Source organism: Panthera leo, chromosome D3, assembly GCF_018350215.1.
Source record: "Panthera leo isolate Ple1 chromosome D3, P.leo_Ple1_pat1.1, whole genome shotgun sequence".
NCBI lineage: Eukaryota > Metazoa > Chordata > Mammalia > Carnivora > Felidae > Panthera > Panthera leo.
The window spans coordinates 66,046,842-66,066,548 of NC_056690.1; the positions used below are offsets into that span (position 1 = coordinate 66,046,842).

The window sequence follows — 19,707 nt, forward strand, 5'->3', positions numbered from 1 at the left end:
AACACTTATTCAGAAAGTTTTCCTCCAGAGCCTAAATAGATAGCCACTAACCTCCTAATCTTGCAACACTAAAGGTATGGTACATAAGATCCATAAATGACATGTGACAACTTGAAAAAGGATCTGAACCAGGATACCTTAAGTTTATCTCAATTTTTAGATAAAAATATACATAGAAGTTCTAATATGTATCCACACCCCAATTGACTGAGTGTCTTACAATACCCCTCAGGATGAATGTCCCACTTTGGGGACCCCTGGTTCTAGTTCACCTTAAAATGAAGCCTCTTCTGGAGAGGAGAGAGGAGAGGAAATTGGAGAGGTACACTGAGACCAAGTTGGACTTAATGTCCTGCCTGGGAGTTTGGGCATCCTGGGTTCACTGGGAAGCATTAAAGAGTCTTAAAGAAGGGGTGATATGACATGATTTGCATTCTTGCAAATTATTCTGAATGCACCAAGGAGAACGGATTGTGGAGCATACACAGATACCAGGAGTTATAACAGGAGGTATGATAACGGTCTGACTTAAGGCTGCAGCCTGGAGAAAAGTGGGAAGATTCACACGATAGTAAAAATTTGGTTATCCATTAAACTTGCCCAAGGTTAAACAGCTGGTAGGCAGCAAAGCTAAATTTAGACCCCAGGTCTCCTCACTCCCAATACAGTGATTTTTCTTCTGATTTGCCATGTCAGAGAACACCTGGTCCCTCTGTTTTATCCTCCCCCAGGGAGATAGGTGATCAGGAGCTAAGCCCAGATAGCAGCGTGCAGTTTCCAGCAGGGTGATGAAGGAAGGCAACAGGAAAGGAAAAGCACTGCCTTCTCCAGATGTATTTATCTTTGCAGGATCCATGAGGGGGCTCCATGAGAATCTGTTTTCTGGGTATTGAATCCCGTACTGAAATAACACACTTTCCAGTGACAACAAACTGAAACTCCAAGTGACTATTCATTCAAGTCCAGGCCTTAACAAAAGCCATAACCCATCCTTCTGAAGGGTGGAAGGTGATAGGGAAGTACCAACTTGGGGGAAAGAGAAATAGACTCTTGTAATCACTCTCACTAAGGAGCTTTCATCTCTTCTGTTGGGCTGTTTACAGTCCTTCTTCCTTTAAGCTAAAAAGTTAGCTCCTCCAAAAATTCCTTCCTAATTACCCCTTCCCTCTTGTCCCCTGCCTCCTGCCCCAGTCTCCTTTCTTATGGCATCTATTGGTCGGGGTTTAGTACATAAAACAGAAACGACTACAGGTATTTTAAGCAGAAAGGGATTTAATACAGGAATTTAGGGGCTCACAAAATTGGGGACACAGTTGTAGGAGTGAGCTTTGGGCCAGAAATTACTCCTGAAACACTACAGAACCGACCTACCATAGGAGCTACTACCTCTGAGGCCACCACTGAAACTACTGAGTTCAAAAACCCACCATTATATTCCAGGAATCAGGAAGCCAGAATCATGACGTCACTATAGCTCCTGCCCCTAAAACCCACAAAGCTAGTGGCTGAGCAGTGAGCAGCAAAAAACATCATCTGTCCATGACCTTTCTTTCAGGAGAAAACAGCTGAAAAGGCAAGACTTCTGCTTCACTTCTACCTTCTAAATTTTGCCTAATGCCTCAAATTGACAAAGCCTGATTTTATTCTAAAACCTCAGCTGCAAGAGAAGCTGAGAAATTTGATTTTTTTATTTTTTAATGTTTATTTATTTTTGAGAGAGAGGGAGACAAAGCGGGAGCAGGGGAGGGGCAGAGAGAGACAGAGACAGAATCTGAAGCAGGCTCCAGGCTCCGAACTGTCAGCACAGAGCCAGATGCAGACTCGAACTTACAAACCATGAGATCATGACCTGGGCCACCAACTGAGCCACCCAGGCGCCCCTGAGAAATTTGACTTTTAACTTTCTAGCCTCTTGGATATAGTAAGGTACCCTAGAAGGATTGAGCAAGCCACCCTACAGGCTCCAGCATGGGATATGCTAAATTACATTCTGTTTTTTTAATGTGTCTAACCACCCCTTAGCTCCTGAAGGACAGAGCTCCTGGACGTCATGTCTTTCACATCCTTCAAGGCTGCAAGACTTGCAGATGAGAGGTCCTTGCTAAGGACAGCCAAATAATCAAATGATGAAACACATTCACTGTTTCAGTACTTTCTTACTTTGCTTTCTGATTCTGTTCCTGCCTTTAAATGTTATCTCTGAAGTAAACCCCCTTGAAGATAATGCTGGTTGGTACTTCTCAGGTGTGTCCCCATAGAGTGAGCCACAGGGCTGGCCATATACATTCCTCCTAAATTAGTGTGTTGATTGTGTTTCACAACTGATTCTCACCCAGAAGTGGTTTTTTTTTCCCCCAAAAGACATTTTTGCCCTATGAAGTTCAACCAACAGGAAACTAATTTCCTGCAAAAGTGTGAGGACAACAGATCTTTCTTATATGCACTATTGTCTCATTTTGGCAGCAGACTACCTCCAAATTCTAAAGTAGGTGCCCTCTACACTATTCTACAAGGTTGTTATGAGGATTAGATAACACAGAGAGCATTACCTACCACATAGTAGATGTCAGTAAGTATCAATTCCTTCCTTTTTCCTTCATAAAAAAGTATACCTTTCCAGGCTTCTGCTAAGAGACTGGCTAATTAGATCTTTGAAGAGGTATTAGTGGCTAATGTATTAGTTATCTACTGATGTGTAACAAATTGCCCAAAACTTAGCAACTTAAAACAAGAAAAATGTTTTTGGCCAGGAATCTGGGAGGAACATAGCTGGGTGGTTCTGGCTTAGAGTCTCTAATGAGATGGCTGTCACGATGATGGCTTTACTAAAGGCTTTACTGGAGCTGGAGGATCTGCTCTTAAGATCCTTGTGCATCTAGCCAGCTGATGCTGGTTGTTGCCAAGAGGTCTCAGTTCCTCTCCACGACAGACTCCTAAGGCTGCAGTTCCCCCAGAGCAAGTGACCCAAAAATGCAAGGCTGAAGTGGCAGTGTCTTTTAAACCTAGCCCCAGAAGGGACAGAACCTCCTTTCTATGATGTCCTGTTGGTTACACAGGTCAGCTCTGTGAGTACCGGGAAGCAAGGGTCACCAAGGGCCACTGTGGAGGTTGGCTGCCACACCTCATAATGGCCTAATAGGGTAGATGAACTCTTCCATTTACTGTCATTGTGATTTGGAAGGGATTTTGAATGTCTCAATGCAAGTTTGTAAGATATTCTTAGAGATACTTTAATCTTTGTCAAGATTTTAGCTCTAGAGCACACTCATTAGACACTCAGAAAATATGTGAAGAAAGAATAAATTTGTCCCTTAAGCAACATATAAACATTCTCCAAAATGAAGCAACTCAAGAGATAAAGCATCTATGGGGCTTTCTTGTGAATGTATATGTATATAAATTATGCATTGTGTGTGTGTGATAAAATGTCACCCACATAGTGAAATAAAATAAAGTACTTGGGAACATATAAACTATAAAAAATTAGTGATAATTGCTGAATTCCTTTTTATGTATACATATATACATATACATATATATGTATATGTATATATGTATATATATATATTCTTTCTTCAATAAATAGGGACAGAAATGTATGAAATTATGAATTACAATTAAGGAATGGAATGAAATGGTATAAATCTTGACAATGCAGTAATAATAATAATAATAATAATAATAATAATAATAATAAAATTAGTAAAAATTGATAAAAGCATATGAAAACAGTTTTCCTATTTTTCTTAGTTAGGAGGCAATCAGTACTACCTAAATATGAAACCTGGATTTTTTTTTAAAGATACTGAGTTCTTAATTTTTTAAATGCTTTTTCTGTTTTCTTAACCTTAAAAGGTTACAAAAACTAAAAATATTTCCCATGATGAATAAACATTTATCTGAAGTTTAGCAGTTTCTCTAGTTTCACTTTAATTCATTTTTCTTTTGTTCAAGTCACACAAAATTAAATATGATACTTTCCGTTAAAAAACAATAGCTCAAAAAAACAAAAACAAAACAAAAATAATAGCTCATAAGACATTATCCTATTTCTAGGAAATAATTTTGTCTTTCCATTTTTTCTTTTGCTGTTCAGGAATATGAGCACAAAGGTATCTGGAAGGACAGCTCCCCAATGTTTATGATGGCCATTTCTGCATTTGGGAAGTGGCAGTAAGTTTCTGCATTCTTCCTGTGCTCTTCAGTATTTGAAATTTTCATAGTGACTACATATGATTTTTTTAAACATGACAAGGAGAGGCTTAAACTAAAAACAATATGATTATTGGGTGGGTGATACTATCATCTCATTTGAAGGCATATCCCCCAAAATGTTTATGTCTTAGAACCTCAGAAGCCCTTGAAGATGTTATAGATGGGCCATCAGTTTTGAGAGGTGTACTTTACCTGCCTTTTGCCCTAGTGGGTTGGTGTGTAGAATTAATGCAACCAAGACAATGGGTTTGGTTCTCCAAATGAGCCATTTGTCTTCTCCCTGATCTGTGATCCCCATCTGTACCCCTAACCAGAACTGGACCACTTATAGAGGCAAAGCACTGATCAAGGGGCCTGCAAGTTGGAGTCTTGGTTGAATCCTACTTCCTAGTTCACAGTTGTATCAGCCGGGCCATGAAGGAATTAGGAGCACCACCAAATAGGCAATGGAATCACAGACCCTTAGAAGGATGGCTCTGTAAACTCTGAAAAACAGAAAGAAACAGGACACAGGACTCCTTCACATCCAATTAAAATATCTCTTCAAAGTTGATCTTGGAGAAATGATGGTATTATAAACCTTTCTACCAACAGGGAAGTTTTTGACTTTCATGACTTTTTGCATCCCGGGCTTACCAGGTTTTCTCACTGAGCATTTTGTGGGGACCGACCCTTGTCATATAGGCTTGACCTGCATATTGCAGGATATGTGGCCTCCCTGGCCTTCACCACTAAATAGTAGTGGTACCCCTCCTTCATTGAGTCAACCAAAAGATGCTCCCCTCATTTCCACCTTCATTCTCTACCCACCCCCACAGTGGGAAGCAGGGCAGTCCCATCCCTGGACACTCACAGTGTACCTTCTGGTTTCCATGAGGACAAGAAGAACTTTGTCTTGCTCACTGATGAATCTCTAGTGACTGACACATAGTAGGTACTCAACAAACATTTGAATTAATGAGCAATATCCAATGTAGGATCTGCTATGGGGAAATTAGTGTTTTAGGAAGATGAACATTTCTAAATATTTACATCAGCAAATCTACTCTCATTAAATTCCTGGTAGTTGGAGCCTTTAGAGCTTATGAACAGCCCCAGAAAAGCCGGGAGGACGTAGGCAGAAACTGACATTTGGTGACACCTACGGTTCGTGGAGTAGTGTGCTGCTCAGCCCTCTACATGTTGCCTTATGAGGCAGCAATCACCATTCTGCTTCCCAGATGAGGAGGAATCCCCACGTGGTACATGGTAGATGGCAGAGCTAGAATTTGGCTGGACTCCCAAGGCCATGTTCTTTTGGTTCCACCCACTGTGACCATCCCGACGGAGTTTGCTCATCAACACTCACCCTCCTTTCAGATGCTCTCGAGAAAACACATCTTCAGAGGTTTCACAACAAAATTTGTTTTCCAGTGATGTCCAGATAAATTCTATCTCTTCAGAGGCTTGACTGCATAAATATAGCCAACATATCTCTCCCATTACATCAGTCAAGCTGCAAGGGGTCAGAGGACAAGCATCTCGGCAAATGTCTTCAGCCACTTGCTAAATGCATACCTTCTTTAACACTCAACTGTTGTAACCCCAAGTGGCTTCTTTGGAGATCTGAGGAAAGCTCATTTGGTAAATCTGGTTAGGGCTGAAGGAGAAGAAAGAGTGGGATAAAGTTAGATTAAGTCCCCATCTCCACACCAGGATCCCTCTGCTTTTCCTTCTTCGGTAGCTGGTCCGGAGCTGGCTGTCTCTGGAACCACATGATGTGCCAGGGCCACGTACAGGGCAGTGTGACAGAACAGCTCACTTCCCCTCCCCAGGAAGACTGTTGCTCCATCCTTCACAGGACTCATGAAAGAGAGGAGGAGGAGGGAGAAGCCTTGCCAGGGAGTCTGGCAGCCTGGAGGCTGTGGCCCCTTCAGAGCAGAGACAGAGGGCTCAGGAGTGCCCATCTGTCTCCCCAGCCCATCTCCTCGCCTGCTCCATCTCCTTCTCAGCACATCCTCTCCCACCAGCACTTCAATCCTCCTACTGTGCTGTGACTCTGAGGTTTCTCTCCTCTCTTCTCTTTCTCCTTCCTCCTATTCTCCTCCCCCCCCCCACCACTTCCCTTACGTCTCCCTGTAATGCCCCAGTCCTCCCACTTTTTCCTTCCTGCCTGCCAATTCCAACTGTATTCCTCTTCTCACTACCCCCACGAAATGTCCCCTTCCACTCTGGGCGAGGCTTCCTCTATTCTCTCTTCTCCAATATGGCACGAATTTATTGTTTGATTACTGATGTTCTTACTAGTGCCCTTCATTCCTGCATACCCCCACCCCCACCCCAGCATCCCACTGACGTTCATAGCATGAGGCTGTCATGACTAAAGCCTCCTAACCTTGACTCACCCCAACATGAATCCATGTTTATGCCCTCTTTGGGGCCATTCACAGCAAGGACCCAACCTCACCTCCTCTTTATGGTGTTGTCGAGCTTACAAAGCAAAGCTGAGTTTTCGATTTAGGTATTTTCAACAATGGGAGGAGCCTCCATTTCCATAGGTGCTACATTTTTATTTCTGAAACTGTGCACCCTTTACAAACCAGCTTTCTCGGGAGCATGCCATGGTTAGGGCCCTGCACAGGTTGCGTGGGAAGCTGGGATTTAGCTGCCACAGGCCAAGACACATGATGAAAAGGACTGGGGTGTTTGCCATCTCCTTTCATCTGGAGGTAGAGGATGTAAATGGTATTTAATTAAAATAATAAATCTAGCTTTGGTTTCGTTTTGGTTTTGCTGTTGGTAAATCTAATCTGGTTTCACTTGTTTACTGAATGTTTTCACCACTCAGCCGAAGTTCTGAAAAGAATGGAGATTGTGCCCAGGCCCTCTCCTCTTGCTCCCTTCTTGTAGCTCCCCACACCCAGTGCCTTCTCCCTACAAGAGCACTGCCCAGCTAGACCCCTGGCCCTGTGCTTCCCAGAGCTTATGAGTAGAGGAACCACCTGAAGGTCTTATTCAAATGCAAAGTCTGCTTCTGAGAAAGGGCCTAGAACCTGCATTTAGACCCAGAGGGTCTCTCTGGGTGGCTCAGTCAGTTGAGTGTCCAACTCTTAATTTCAGCTCAGATCATGCTCTCATGGTTGTGGGATCAAGCCCAGCATTGGGCTCCACGTTGAGTATGGAGCCTGCTTAAGATTCTCTCTCTCTCCCTCTCCCTCTGCCCCTCCCCTGCTCACATGTGCATCCATTCGCATCCTCTGCCCTCCCTTCTCAAAAAAGAAAAAAAGAAAAAAGAAATGTAGCTGATCCTCAGCCTGCACCATGAGTAGCAGGGCAATAAAATGTGTTCTGCAAGGTCAGACACCCAAAGGTCCAGGTCATTGCTTCTCAGTCTGGGCTGCACATCAGCATCAGCATCACCTGGAGAGCTCTTAACATTCTCAGTGCCCATGCTGCACCCCAGACCACTCACTGAAGCCACAATCTCTGGAGGAGGAGCCCAGGCATCAGCATTTTTTTAAAGCTCCCAAGAGAAAGATGGTTGTGTGCTGTCAGGGATGAGAATCTGCTCTCAGGGTTGAAAGGAAAGAGCATTCACATATGGCTGAAGGGAAAGGGAAGGTGCCCTGAAAACTGCATTGCCCCCTACTCGCCCAGTTGTTTTTCCATCATGTGCAGAAAGTGAAGTCATGTTTGAAGACAGAGGGTGACTTGGGGAAGCCAGTGCCTGTAATGGCTCCCAAGCACATTACAGAGTGCTGAGAAGTCTATCCAAAAGCATGGAAGATGGGGCAGGGGGCTGCTGCACTAGGAGAACCCTGCCCTGGGGCCCCTTTGGCTGCTGCTTAAGACCTGAGACTTAACACCATCCCCTTAACTGCCCTTCTTTACCTGTACCCAACAGCACCCCCTCCCCCTTCAGAACACCTCCACTCTGTCTCCAGAAGGCCTTCAGTGTCACCTGACTCTGAGTTGTGCCCAGATTAGAGGCTCCAGGGACAGCGCCTGATGGGATCTGTCCCAATTTCTGCACCCTCCCAGGGACAGCCCTGCCTCCCTACTCTGATCCCTGTCACTTCTAGAAAATAAACATCTGTGCAGGGAAAACATTATCAAGGTTTTACTGAAAAGAAAAGGAGTAGCCCAGGGGCCTAAAGAACATGCCAAACTAAGTCCTTGGAGAGGTTAATTTCGGAAGAACTGTATCCCTGCCAAATGGAAGAACGGGGTTGCATACTGCCCCAGGTTACACATAGGAAGTTCCAGTTTGAGGGTGTGGTTCAGTTCCCAGAAGGAGACATGTATTTGTACACATGAAACCTAAACTACATAAAGCCAGGCCCCAGGGAGAATGGAGGACGCACTAGCCTCTGAGCTCTGCATGAGGAGAGAGAGACATCCTGGGGTCAGAGCCCTTGGGGTCAGTGATGGTGTTGTGGAAAGAGCCCAGGCCTGAGCATTAAGAGGCAGGGTCAGCCCCAGCCACTGTGTCAATGCCCTGTGTGACTCAGGTGAGAACCCTCACTTCTCTGGGCCAGTGAAATAAGAATAACACCACCCTGCCCCTCTCCCCATCATGGGATCATTCAGAGAAACAAATGCAGTTCTGGATAGGAGAGTACTTTGTAGAGTATGAAATATTATGTGCACAGAGGGTTAGAGCAGTGTGGAATTTGCAGAGTTCAGAGTGCATATGTGCATGTGAGTGCACATGTATGAGTATGTGTGCACATACATGAGGATTGTGCATATGTATGAGTACAAGTGTGTGTGTGTGACTGTTGCACTGGGAAATAGATCCTAACCACTGCACGGGCCAAAGGAGAGGTCAGAGTGTCCCTGGGTCAGGAAAGCACTATAGCAATAATTGGGCTGGGACATGTGGGCAGGATTCAGGGAAGTAATGGAGAACAACACACGAAGAAACAGAATGGAGCCTGAGGCAGCCGTGGGCCCAGAGGAGACCTCCCGCCCAGAACAGGAGTACGTGCTACAGAGAGGCTGGAGATTGGTTCAAGCACACATGAAGCCCTGTCCCCCACCCCCCGCACCAAAGCAGAACCACGGGAGAGTGAGAACACGGCTACCTTCACCTTCGGTGCCACTCACCTCTTCCCCCAAGTAGCCCCTACCTGTGTGGAGACTGGACACGTTGCCCCCCGGGCAGTCTGGGGACACACCTGAAGTAGCCATCTGCAGACTCAGAATGTCTTCCTAGCAATTCTGTTTTAAAATAAAAAAGGTAAAAGCGGTAAGCACCCAGTCCCAGCAGCAAGGCCCTTAGACTTGGAGCACCTCAGAAGCTTTCTGAGTAGTGGCATGACCAAGCCATGTCTTAAGGTATTTCATCCATCACCAGGGGCAAGGTGGAGAGAAGCTGGAGAGCTGCAGTCAGGGAGACTGGCTGAGAGCTGACCTGGACAGAAGAGGACCAGCCCAGAGGGAGAAAACAGACTTACACAGACAAGGCCCTTGAAGTGAAATTTGATGGCTTAGTAATTGCTGGTTTAGGGATGTGGTGAAGCAGGGGCTCAATACACAGCACATCAGAGGGTCATCCCACTTAAAGAATGTCAACTGAGAAGGGTACAGTAACCCCCTCAGAATGTCCTTCCAAATGCAAGGAGATCCAGTATCTAAGGAGGAGATCCATGCAGGTCTAGCCTCCTCTCCCAATCCCACTCCGGGCCCTGGTTATGTCCCCTGCTGCAGGCACCAACCCTGGCCCCTGCGAGAGAACCCAGAAAATAGAGCCCCCAATGTGCTGACCACCAGCCATCTCTAACCCCGACAGTCTGCAGATGGGCCAGGGGAGGCTGTGCTCCCTCTTGACTCCCATCCCTCCCAGCCCGACCCCTGGCCCCGTGAGTCAGGCTCCTCTCAGCCCACATCAGACTCGCTGGGCTGGAGCTGCCAAGAAAAAATCTGAGCCCCCTAATAAGAAGGAGCATTCAGCCAACATCTTACACAAGCCAGCCCTGGGAAAGGCACCTCTCACCTTAGCCCAGCTGCCGGCCAGCCCCTTCTTCTGTTCCCTGCCCTATCTGTCAAGGGACGAGGCCTCTCCTGGCTTGATCCCCTCCTTGGCCTCACTGAGGTATGATCCATGGATCTGTCCTGTCCCCATTCCAGCATCAACTTGGCCCCAGACAGCTGATTTCTCCCTTTCAACAGCTGTCCACGGGGCTCAGAAATCAGCAGAGCCCTGGCCCAGGGACCCAGCCTGACTCAGCAAGGTCCTTTTGGAGTCATGTCTCTGCCTTTGATCCTGCTGTCACTGAGATACACAAGCAAGATGGCAGAGAGTCTGGGGGCTTTGTTGGGTGAACCAAATTAAAGGAAATCCAGAGGTCCGCCCCAGAGAAAGGAAGATGAAGATCAATCTTTGAAGTGCTCTCATGTAGGGAAGGGAGGACATATATCCTGTGCAGATATGAAGGCAGCACTAGAACCAGCACTGGGTAAAACCGCAGGGACTTGACATCAGCTCCATAGACCTAATGGCTTCTAGTATGCAGACATGTTCACAAGGAGAGCAGCCTGCCTCATGGGATCGTGGGACACCAGCCAACTGTCAGAAGCACTAAAAAGTAGATTCCTTCATTGATTGAGAGAGGCGAAGAATATCCTTTTTGATCCTGAGGTTGTAGATATACACAGAAACTGTTTTCCATAATTGCATCAACTACAAACTCTTGGGAAAAATTAATTCAACAAATATTTTGGAAAACCTGCTAATCACTTTTTCTTCTCTAGAGCTGCTGTGACCTCCATAACTCAGCTTGGGTAGATGATGAATAAACGAGGCCATTTTAGATTCACCCCGGGATGACAACTTCACTGGCATACTTAATCCCAATAGGCCACGGGAAAGGGAGCGAGCCTTCGCTCTGCACTAAGTCACACCAACAACTCAAGAAACCCCTCCAGTCACAAGCCCCCATTCTCCCTTGACACCCAGAATGTGCTAGAGAGGACACAGCCCCTCCCCATTGAGCATGGGCATGCTTTGGCATTGCTATCAGGGACAGATAGTCCTTTAGAGAAAAAAATCAGGTCAAGAATTAAAGTTAGGGGCACCTGGGTGGCCCAGTCGGTCCAGTGTCTTGACTTCGGCTCAGGTCATGATCTCACGTTTGTGAGTTCAAGCCCCGCGTCAGGCTCTGTGCTGACAGCTCAGCCTGGAGCCTGCTTCAGATTCTGTATCTCTCTCTCTCTCCCCCTCCCCTGCTCATGCTCTGCCTCTCTCTGTCTCTCAAATATAAATAAATGTTTAAAAAATTTTTTAATTAAAAAATAAAGAATTTCAAAGTTAGTACAATAGAGTCAGACACGTTTTCTAAATATTGCAAGAATTGGGGTCCAAATATAGGGACTGAGAACTCTTCCCAGTCTGGCTTCTGACTCCCTACCTTCCTCTTTCTATTGCCTGCTGACACCCTTCCCCATATTCCAGCAAGGTGTACAACTGGGATTTCCTGGCACAAACCATGAATGTATTTTCTTAGGCATTTCCTTGGCCTTGAGTGTTCTCCTCCCTCTGTCTTGCTCAGCCAAGTCCCAACGTGAAAGCCTGGGCCCCAGTCTTTTCGTGCCCAGGAGCTGCCCTGTGCTCCTACAGCTGGCCCCGCATCCCCTCTGCTATTGCCTTTCCTCTGTTCTGAAAGTCTGTTCACTTCTCTCTCCCTGCCTTCCGAAGCCCAAGCCCAAACATGAGCACTGTGCAGGCAGCTCTGATGCTTCTGGGGGAGTCCAAGGACACACAGTAGGTGCTCAACAAAGAGCATTCTTACAAGGAGGATGGAGGAGCTAGTGTTTCGGGAGCCCCCTTGTGGGAACATTCAAGGCCTGGGTTTTGGAGAGACATGAGGCTGATCCAACAGCCCTTTCCGTCCATATTTCTGAGGGAGAAGAGGTGCGGGCAGCCAAGGGGAGCATTTGCACGCCAAGCAGATAATTATGTGTTCTTGGAAGCTGGTTTAATGGACTGGCTCAGAGCTGAGTTGGGAATGGGCTCTGAGGCCTGCCGCCTTCAGACGGGACGTGGCTCAGGCAAGGATTTCACCGTCCAGTTTTAACAAGTGGCCAACGCCTTATGGAAACTTTTGAAAGGCGTTCTGTTTCAGGCCAGCCAGCTTGTACTTCATCTGGTTACTTTACCCATCTTTCCTTCAATTTGAGAGCACAAGAAGAAAGGAAACTAAAAATCACTGAGTGCCTACTACGTGCCAAGAACCAAGTCAGCAATTTCACTGTCCTAAGAGTCCCACATTGCCCTTTGAAGAGGGAGAAACAGAGGCCCATGTAGCCCCTCGCGGCAGAGAAAAGAGTGAAGCTGGGCATCTCAGCTTCTGCAGCCTGTGCTCTTTCCAGACACAGCGACCTTCTCTTTACAAGGCCATTCTTGCTGCACGTCTCAATCCTACCCCAAAGCCAAAATTCCCCCAGTTGAACAGGATAAACATTCCCATGGCAAAGGAACGCTGTGTTCCCCAGAGGAGATGCAATCACGTTGTTCCTGCTTAGGCTATGTGTGCTTATGAAATAGAACTGGGCTGAGGGCCTGGACACAGGCTGAGGGCAGCCACCCCTCCCCTGAATCCCCCAGCTGTGCCCTGCAAGGCAGTTAGAGTAACAGAAGGGTAGGGAGCCCAGGGTGGAAAGCTGGGTCTAATCTTGACTTTGCAGCAAGCTGCTGGTTTTCCTGGGTCTCTGCTTCCTCTTGCCATCACAAGGCAGTAGCTTGCTTCGAAAAGTGCAGAGTTAAATCCATGTGAGAAATAATTCTTATTTTGCTTTCCTGGGCATTGATTTCTCTATCTGTAGTTGCAAATGTTGTCCACATACAGGAGAGACTCAGAGGTAGAGAAGAAAGTACCTTTTTGGAGATGACTCTGGAGAGAGTACTTCCCTCGTACAATCACTCATTCTTTCCATAATCATTAGACACATATTGAGGGCTCTCAATATAGACACATGTGTCAAGCTCTCTGCCAGGCAGAACAAATACAGAAATCAAAAAGATAAAGCCCCTGTTCTTAAAGGACTCCTAATGTATAAGCCATTTTTTCACCAAAAAAAAAAAATATATATGTATATATATACATATAAGTGTTTGAATTGTCATGGTTAGAAAATAATCCTGAATATACCCATTCTCCACTCCTGTATACTTAAGCCCTATCACTAAAAAATATTTCCTTGACTATATAATATACATTGTTCTCATATTTCAAAATTTATTAAATCAACACACATCTTGCAATTTTGATTGGCAGCATTTTCTTCTTGGTGATACACCAAATAATGATCATCTTACAGATGATCACATCTTAGATTTAATGAAATATATTTCATTTCACTTTTCAATTGGGCTTTTAAAGGAATTAACAGCCACTGAATTTAACATAAGGTTTTTCCAGCACATTTCTAGTTCGTCCAGATGTATGGTGCCACACACATCATGTGTCTAGATAACCTGATTGCCCCTCATTTTTTCTTCTGGATGGCTTGGAAGCAATCTCATACCAATGGGCCAGGATGCTGTATCACCTCTTGGCCACCAGAGGGAGAGAGCACCTTGGTTCTCAGGCTTGCTGGTTTTCCCTCTCGCTTAAACCATTCCAGCATGCCCCCTCCAGGGCAATCTGAAACACACTCAAACTCCACCTGCAAGGTCAGAAGAGAGGAAAGGGCCCTCTTCCAGAGCAATGGCAGTCAGAAAGAGGAATTAGTTCTGAATGATGTTTGCAAACCTACAATAAAAATCAGCTATGGTTTAAATGAGCAACTCTGGGGAATGAGGACACGTGTTAGACATGGCAGAGTTCTTGCCACAAAAAATGCAGAGCTGATGAGTGGCCCAATGCCCTTCTTAAACCATTCAAGACTCAGGATACTTGTAAAGTTGTGCAAGGAAGTTTTCCCACTCCAGTAATCACCTGTAGCCTTCTATTCTTCCTCCTTTTCTTCCTCCCCTTCTTCCTTCCCTCATTTAACTATTTATTGAACATCTGCTATGTGCCAGGCACTTAGTTAGGAGCTAAGAATAGAATACAGCAGTAAACAGAACAAAAAAGGTCACTGTCCTCATGTATCTTAAGTTCTGGTGGGGAGACATACACTATAAAAATAAATCTATCATCACTTGGTACAAAAAAAAATGCTATAAGGAAAGACATTAGGTCCGATGAGAGTATGATAGGAGAACATGGTCAGAAGCTGACCTGGGCAGGCTTCTCTGATGAGTGGTAATGGAGACAATGCTTGAGGGAAGAAGAGGAGTTTCTAGGTAACTAGCAAGGGAGAGCCCATCTGGGCGCACAGACCAGCATTTGCAGAGGCCCTGAGGTGGAAAGTGTTCAACACTTAGGCACTGAAAGGAGGCAAGTGTGGAACTTAGAGACAAGGGGCAGGAGAAACCCAGGGTGGGCTAACACATAACAGGAACATGGTGGTACAGAGTTCTGTGTGCATGTTTAAGATGCATTTTTCCATCAGTAGCCATTGATGGGATTGAAGCAGGGAACAGACATGAGCAAAGTTGAGTATTGATATGACAGCACTGGTGGCCCTGTGGAGCATGGCGTGAAGGAGAAATCTGAGAGGTGAGGTGTCCAATTGGGAGTTACTGGAGCAGTGGCAAGAGGTGATGGCAGCCAAATGGTGACAGTGGGCATCCAGGTGTATTTTAGAGGTAGTATTACTGGATTGGGGGAGGTTAGAGGGGGTATTGTAAGGAGCAGCTTGGAATGGAGAGAGGACTTTTCCTGGGACAGGCACCTTTCAGAGAGGACAGGGTCTGAGAAGGAAACATTATGAGCTGTTTCAGTGCATTAACTTTATGCTATTTCTGGAACATCCATATGCAAGTGTAAAGTAGACAATTAAATCTGTGAATCCAATGCTCAAAACTGGGCTGGAAATATTAGATTTGGGAGTCATAGGTACACAGATGGAGGATAAAGCCACAGTGAGAGCTGACGTCAGCTGGGTAGGAGCATCAGTAAAGAGAAAATGGTCCAGAACAGAGCTCAACAGAATGCTTATATTTACAGGAGGAGCCAGCCAAGGACAGTGTGAAAGAGCAGCTAGAGAGAGGATCAATGTGAATGCCAAAAAGAGGAGAATGTGTCAAGGAGAGTTGGTCAGCTGTGTGGATGCCCTGAGCTGTCTGATGAGATGAAGACCAAAGCATGTTTCAGATTTGCCAACATGGAGGTCTTACAGCAGGGGCAGTAGCAGCAGAAACCAGCCTGGGCTGGCCAAAGACAGAAAGGGGAGTGCCAGGAGTCCGCCCAAGAGGATGGCAAGCATAAATCTAAAGTGACGGCAGCCTACCCAGTTAGGCAGTTTTTCTCAGGCAATGTTCAGTTGCTTGATGAAAGCCTAGAAGAGATGGAGTGTTGGGTTTAGCCTGGCCAGGATTTCACCACGCAAGCATGAGAGAGGGATTGGGGAGGGCAGAGCAAGGGTGTTGAAAGAAGTAAAGTGACTGCTCCAAAGTCTAAGTTGGTTAAGGAGGGCAGGGGAGATAGGGAGCTGGTGGAGCTAAGGGACTGGAGGTCTCCCAGAAGTGAAAGTGCTGTCAGTGGACGCACTTGAGCAGGTGAGCCTGAAGTCCAAAGGAGAGCATCAGACTCTGGAGATTTCATAGTTTGTGTAAGACCAAGTCCACATGGTGACTGTGGAAATTAGTGGCTGAAAAGAAGAGGTAGAGAGGGTCACTAGAAATGAGGAACACAAGGGTCTGTGAAGTCAGAGAATGCAGTGATGACTTAATGTCAAAGAGATCAATCTCAATGTACAGACATTGAAGTTACTGAAAATTATTGGAGTAGAGATGAAGATAACTAGAAAGGAGCCCCTCAAGTCTTCACTGAAGGAGTGAATGACCAGGAAGTCAGTAACACGGCAGTGAGCAGTGAGAGGGATAGTGTAAGCCTCAAAAAAGAGGGCTTTCTGCACCAGCGAAGTGAGCAGTGGTCTGGAAGCAACAGGGAAGAACAAGAAATCCTTTCATTGGGAGTAGGAAATAGCCCAAGGAAATGGCACTAATGCAAGTAGAGGAAGGGGTCTGGCTCCCCTTTGGAAGAGAACTCTGCATCATTTATCTGGGTCTGCAGTATGCTAGGGATCTGCAGACACCGTCCTAAGATACACTGTCTTGCAACTCAGGGGAGGCAGGGTGGAGCCATGGGGAGAAGTCTAGATCATACTGAGAGGGGACTGTGCAGGTCCAAAGCCACCTGTCATAGGAACAGTAAAGTAAGTGAAGACATAACTGAGCCAGGGGAAGACAAAGAAGAACAGAATGGCTAAGGTGGCTTGAAGAGGAAGGAGAGAAGCACGCACTACCAGCGGGCAGCCACAGTAAGCCAGGAAACTGAGGACCGCAGGCAGAAGTTACTCCACCAGCTTGTCCTGGCATAAACCCTGGCCCCGGTAGTGAAGGGAAAAGGAGTCCCACGTGGAGGGGGAAGGACCTCCAGCCTGGTGCACACAGCTTCTAGTAGATGTTACCAGAACTGCTGCTGCTTCTTTGAACTGTTCCTGGGGAAGGAAAAGGAGGAAGAAGCTGGAAAGGGCACTGACAGCAGAGGGAAGAGAGGAGGGACTAGAGGTCAACCATAATCAACATAAGCTCCATAGCAAGTAAGAAAAGGAGTCGCCCTTAGATCCTCACTCAGTTAGAAGCCCCAGATCTATGTGTGCATATCAAAGAGAAAGTATTTTTACAACTACAGCAGTGAGATAGTACTATGGATAATATAAAAGGTAGAGAAAAAATATTTCAGTGATCAGGAAAAAAAGAGAGGCATCTATTCTAACTGGGTGGTCAGGGAAATCTTCACGGCAGAAATGGACTTTCCTCTGGACTTGGAAGAATGGGGGGATTTTGAAAGATAAGGCCACAATGGTGGAGGAGTGGCCCCAGGGCTCTCTGGCAGCACTCTACTGCAAGAGTCATGTATCAGGACTGACTGCATGCCTCCTGCGGCCTCCCTGCAGCCCCAGCCAAGTCCCCCTGGGCCCCATCCTGACTCACTGTTCTCCCCCTTTCCTTTCCGCTTGCAGGACCTAGGAGCGACCGCCCCCTGAAGGAAATGTCTGACACTCATCACAGCAGCCCTCTCCTGACAGAGCCTCTTTCCAGCAGATACAAACTGTATGAGTCAGAGTTTACCAGCCCTAGCTGGCCCTCAAGCCCCCAGGATACACACCCAGCCCTGCCCCTCCTGGAAATGCCTGAAGAAAAGGTGAGGAGTGTCCCTCCCAGGATATTTCACAGGTGGAGGGAAGGGGAGGAAGTGTGATGAAAGATGCTGCTCTCCCAGCTGCCCAGTGCACGGGTTGCATAATGCCATGGAAGGGTCACTGGCCAGGGAGGCTCTGCCCCAGTCAACGCAGGGTTCCACCCCCTGGTTGGTCCCAGTGGGTCTAAGATAGAAAACGTGTTTCTGTGTGCAACGTGATTTTAGAGGCAGGTGGGGAATGCACAGTCACACACCGGTCTTCCAACCAGTCCCCAAAATCTTTCCCCTTAGACCTGCTCCCTTGAATTACCTTATTGTCTCCCAAAGTAAGGCCTGTGTTCAAATGCTAGCTTTTAACACTCCTTGAACTGATAGAGTGGAGAGGGATCCAGGACCACTAACGTTTGGGGTTTTTTTTTAATGAGATATAATTTACATGCTATAAAATTCACCCCTTTAAAGTATACATTTCACTGATTTTTAGCATAATTACAGAGTTTGCCAACATCACCACCACTGAACTCCAGAATATTTTCATCACCTTGAAAAGAAACCCAATACTCATTAGCAGTCACTCCGCATTCCACCAGGCCACCACCAATCTACCTTGTGTCCCTGTGGATTTGCCCATTCCGTATGTGTGATGTAAATGGAATCATACAACATATGGCCTTTTGTGAAATGCTTGTGTCATTTAACATAATGCTTTCAGGTGCATCCTTATTGTAGCATGAATCGGTACATCATTTCTTTTTATGACCCAACAATATTTCATGGTATGAGTGTACCATGGCCTACTTACCCATTCATCCATTGATTGACACTGGGTTGTTTCTTTTTGCCTGTTATAAAAAAAAACAATGCTACTGTGAACATTTGTGTCGAAGTTTTTGTGCAGACATATGTTTTTCTTCTTCTTGGGTACATAGCCAGAAGTGGAATTTCTGGGTCATATGGTAAATCTATGTTTAACATTTTAAGGAGCTGCCAAACTGTTTTCCAAAGTAGCTGCATCAGGTGTACATTCTCTCCAGCCAGGTATACATTGTTCCCGTCTACCTCCTTGTCAAAACTTGTTACGGTCTGTCTTTTTTATTACAGCCTGGGTGGATGTGAACTGACATCTCACTGTGATTTTGATTAGTATTTCCCTAATGTCAAATTGATGTTGAACATCTTTTCATGTGCTTAATGACCACTTATATACCGTCTTCAGAAAAATGTCTTTTCAAATCCTTTGCCCATCTTTCAATTGGGTTATTTGTTTTTTTATTGTGGAGTTGTAATAGTTCTTTATATATTCTGGATATATTAGGCCCTTGCCAATTGTATGATTCACAAATAATTTCTCCCACTTTATAGGTCTTTTCACTATCTTGATAGTGTCCTTAGAAGCACAAAATTTGTGATTTTTAAGTCCAATTTATCTCTCTTGTCTTTGATTGCTTATGTATTTGGTGTCATATCTAAGAAACCATTTTCTTATCCAGGTCACAAAGATTTACTCCTATGTTTTTATCTAACAGTTTTATAATTTTAGCATTTACATGTAAGTCTTTTCTCCATTTTGAGTTAATTTTTGTATAAGACATTAAGTAAGGGTCCAATTATCCAGTTGTCCCAACACCATTTATTGAAAAGGCTATTCTTTCTCCATTGAACTGTTTTGACACTCATCAAAAATCAACGGACCGTAGGTGTATGTGCTTATCTCTAGACTCTCAATTTTATTTAACTGATTTATATACCTATCCTTATGCGAGTACCACACTATCTTGATTACGGTAGCTTTGTAGTAAGTTTTGAAATCAAGCAAGATTGTTTTATCTGTTCTCAGACCCCTGAATTTCTATATTAATTTTAGGATCTGACTTTGAATTTCTGAAAAAAAATGAAACTCGGATTTTGGTAGAGATTGTATTAAATCTATAGATCAATTTAAGGAGTATTGCCATTTTTAACAAGAGTAAGTCTTCCAATCCATGGACACAGGATATATTTCCATTTACTTAAGTCTTTAATTCCTTTTGATTTTTTGTAGTTTTTAGTATTAAAAAACTTGTATAAAACCTTTAGTTTTAGGATATAAAGCCTTTCTTGTTAAATTTATTCCAAAATATTTTATTCTTTTCCATACTATCATAAATAGAATTTTCTTCACAATATTCTTGGATTGTTCCTTGCCCATATATAAAAATAAAGTTGATTTTTGTATATTGATCTTCTATCCAGCAAATTTGCTGAACTTGTCCATTAA

The 19,707-nt window shown here is 45.1% G+C and overlaps 1 protein-coding gene across 10 annotated transcripts in view; it reads left to right on the forward strand.

Annotated features, from left to right (window-relative positions):
• Window positions 1-19,707, forward strand: part of SLC14A2 (solute carrier family 14 member 2) — a 431,742-nt gene that overhangs the window by 360,761 nt on the left and 51,274 nt on the right. For 9 of the 10 annotated variants that reach the window (XM_042910439.1, XM_042910429.1, XM_042910434.1 and 6 more), the window contains 2 exons: window positions 4,097-4,173; window positions 17,272-17,453. In XM_042910439.1, the coding sequence (XP_042766373.1) occupies window positions 17,301-17,453 (153 nt within the window). In that variant the 5' untranslated portion in view covers window positions 4,097-4,173; window positions 17,272-17,300. The remainder of the gene's footprint in view (window positions 1-4,096; window positions 4,174-17,271; window positions 17,454-19,707) is intronic. The other variant, XM_042910428.1, reaches the window with a different exon arrangement.